Source organism: Bubalus kerabau, chromosome 3 (genome assembly GCF_029407905.1).
Source record: "Bubalus kerabau isolate K-KA32 ecotype Philippines breed swamp buffalo chromosome 3, PCC_UOA_SB_1v2, whole genome shotgun sequence".
Classification (NCBI taxonomy): domain Eukaryota; kingdom Metazoa; phylum Chordata; class Mammalia; order Artiodactyla; family Bovidae; genus Bubalus; species Bubalus kerabau.
In genome coordinates this window covers 29,696,478-29,699,739 of record NC_073626.1, presented here as the reverse complement: position 1 = coordinate 29,699,739, position 3,262 = coordinate 29,696,478, and the positions used below count along the sequence as shown (strand labels likewise).

Genomic DNA, 3,262 nt, shown 5'->3' with positions numbered 1-3,262 from the left:
TGCCCCGTAACAGTATTTATTGAATATTTGCTACATATACCTGAGCACTTTAATTGTCTCAATTAAACACAACAGCAAGCTTATGAGGTAGATACTGCTGTCGTCACTGTGCCACGTTTTACTGTTATCATTCACATGAAGGTAAATGAAGATTAGAAGCATTCACTTAATGACTTGTTCAAAGTCACTGTACTAGTAACTGCCATTGCTGACATTAGGCACCAAAGCAGGATGATTCTTGAACCCATGTTCTTATTTACTACACTAGAATCAATGAACTTGTGAATGAACAAATTTCTGAAAGGCAATAATGAGCTCCTCTAATTTCTCTCTGCATATAACAGTACTAAAGCTATTTAAGCTTTAGTAAATGGTAGATGACTGAATCTAAAATTAAAAGGTGAATTCATGCTCAGAAGCAACAGATGGATGATGTGAATCGGTGGTTCTCTGAACTTCATAATGTTTAGAATCAAATGGGATGACTTAAAGAACACACTGTCTTTGGAATCACCAGTGAACTGTCTCATTCTGTGATTCACTAGTATGGTTCAGAATATTGCAGTTTTAAATACACACCCCTAAATTTTTCTGATGCTTATCCACGTCTGAGGCCACTGATTTAGTCACACTCTCCATTTTTGTCAGGCACAAACTTGTCTACACCATTTCTTCCATTTGGACAATGTCTCATCACTTCTCTGGCTCTGATTAAGTGATGCTTGAAATGCAGAACAAAGCACCTTTTTCTCCCCACCAAGCCCAGGAGAACTGGATGGGTATATCTAAGCTGTCTGGTAGGCCAGTGCATAGGATGTGTGGACAGACTGAATGAGTTGGAATGTCCCTTTACTACTTTCTGGCTGTGTGAGTCTTGGGCAAAGAGTGTTTCCATTTCCGGTCTCACCTTTCCAATGCTGCTGCTGTTGCTAAGTCGCTTCAGTCGTGTCCGACTCTGTGCGACCCCATAGACGGCAGCCCACCAGGCTCCTCTGTCCCTGGGATTCTCCAGGCAAGAACACTGGAGTGGGTTGCTCCCATTTTCTTCAATGCATGAAAGTGAAAAGTGAAAGTGAAGTTGCTCAGTCGTGTCTGACTCTTTGCGACCCCATGGACTGCAGCCTACCAGGCTCCTCCGTCCATGGGATTTTCCAGGCAAGAGTACTGGAGTGGGGTGCCATATAGATTTCAACAAAAATTCCAATAAATATGCTCCTTTCATTAAAGAAAGATGTGCTAAAAAGAAGGAAAACATTACAAATTTCCAAGTCCTGTGGCTGGTGAGATTTCTTAAAGCAAGAAACAATGATAGTATATACCTGAAGCTCACTAGAGTTTGGGATAAGGGACAGACATATCTGTATTTATAGTTAAACTGTTTGGTTCATAGTTTAGTTCTAAATCTTAGAAAATCATTGAATCTTTGGTTTATTAACAGGATGATAGCTGAAGAACTTCACTAAGTCATCCAAGGCCTAACAGTCTTCAAGAGTGTTAAGTTTGTTAATGATTCCTGAGTCGTCTGCTGTATAATGGTTTTGAGTTTTTTTAATCTTTGAATCTCCAGTTTTAATTTCGAAAACTTTGTTACTCTTGTTTTTGAATAAATTCCCCAGGGACTTTCATGGCAGTCCAGCGGTTAAGACTCCACACTTCTAATGCAGGGGGGCACAGGTCTGAACCCTGATCCAGGAACTAAGATCCCACACGTTGTGGAGCCTGGCCAACCAACAAACAAACCAAAAAACCTAACTTTCCAGCTTTCATAGCTATCTGTGGAAGTATAATAAAAACTATGTGGGTGAAAGTCCTTGAACAATGTGTCTCTGAGCCACAGACATTCTACTTTCAAACTTGCAGCCTACAGGTCTCTCTTTGTTCCCTGTAGGCCCTGGTGTGTCTTCTGTTTTCTGCGTGACAGCTAATATGCTTACCTTTGAAGTGGCTAGTCTAGAAATTAGTACTTGTCTTGATTAAATGGAATCACAAGATATATCAACATCCATGTAAACAGTATAATTTAAGTATTTCAGACAAAGTAGCCTAAATAATTTTAAGCACACAAGAGTATGTGACATTAATAATCTCTTGTTAAACTAAATGATATCTTTTCTTTCCTAGTTCCTATAGTAGCAAAAGTGGTCAAAATGAGATGATAAGCACAATTAGAGAGTTCCCTTGCTGAATTAATATGTTCCTCCATCTGAAATATGAAGAAAGTGTGTGAAGAATAAACAGGTTAGAGACTGCAGATTATTTTTATTTGTGTAAATAATGATATTGAAGATTCAAAAGTACATATTTCCATTCAATACGGCAAACATTTTCTTTTTACCCACCCTTGGGTCAATACGATGCAACTCTGTTCCAGACTTTGACGTTCAATCATACTCTGATTTCCAGCATTTATATGCAGCACTGATTTCTCCATTTAATGCAATATCCGTAATCATACTCAGTATCATCACAAAATGGTTTACATATTCCTTTCACGTCTTGGCATCTCTCAAATCTATACTTTGGTTCAAGTTCACTTCTGGCTGCAATCAAGAAAGACATCTTAGACATCAATCTAATTTTTCATAGGGGGGACTTTTTACTCAAGGGTAAAAGAAAACCTGTTCTAGTCATGAGATCATGTGCATAGGAGATGGAGCGTTTGAGAAGTAAAATTGTTTTATAACACAATTTACCAGTTGTTTCTGACAATAAACAAGATAAAAACATTTTACTTATATACATTTTTTACCTTATCTTACAGCTCACATCAGTATTAAACTTCAGGTGGCTCCTAGGGGCTCTTGCTCTCCTATCTTTTTTTCTTACTTTATTATTAAGAGCAGATTGACTTTCCCAGACTTTCGTTAAGATGGTGTTTATAGTTCTTAAAAAGCCTATAGTTTTTATTCTCATGTTTTTTCACTTTAAAAACCTATCCTTATTTCTTTACAGTATCATTTGTTCAATACTTTGTCAATTCCAGATCTTACTCTTAATTGAAATTGTTTTCATTATACAGAGCAAAGGGATATGTTCTTATTAACAGTCTACATAACACAATTTTGTACTTCACTGTACGTATTTTTCTTGAACATTTGTTGCAATACTTTATTCTTGCAGCCAAAATATAAACCCTTATATGAGAGTTATGGTTTCTTCTGATTCTTTGTTATCTCTTACTTGATATATATGTGTGTGTGTGTATATATATATATATATATATATATATATATATATATATATATATATTCTGGATGACTGT

At 36.7% G+C, this 3,262-nt stretch overlaps 1 protein-coding gene across 1 annotated transcript; it reads right to left on the bottom strand.

The window, feature by feature from the left end:
- Positions 1-2,344: 2,344 nt before the first annotated feature.
- On the bottom strand, positions 2,345-2,559 carry LOC129647211 (beta-defensin 110-like). Its single transcript, XM_055574402.1, has one exon. The coding sequence runs from the start codon at positions 2,557-2,559 to the stop codon at positions 2,407-2,409; it is 153 nt and encodes a 50-aa protein (XP_055430377.1). The 3' UTR covers positions 2,345-2,406.
- Positions 2,560-3,262: the final 703 nt, after the last annotated feature.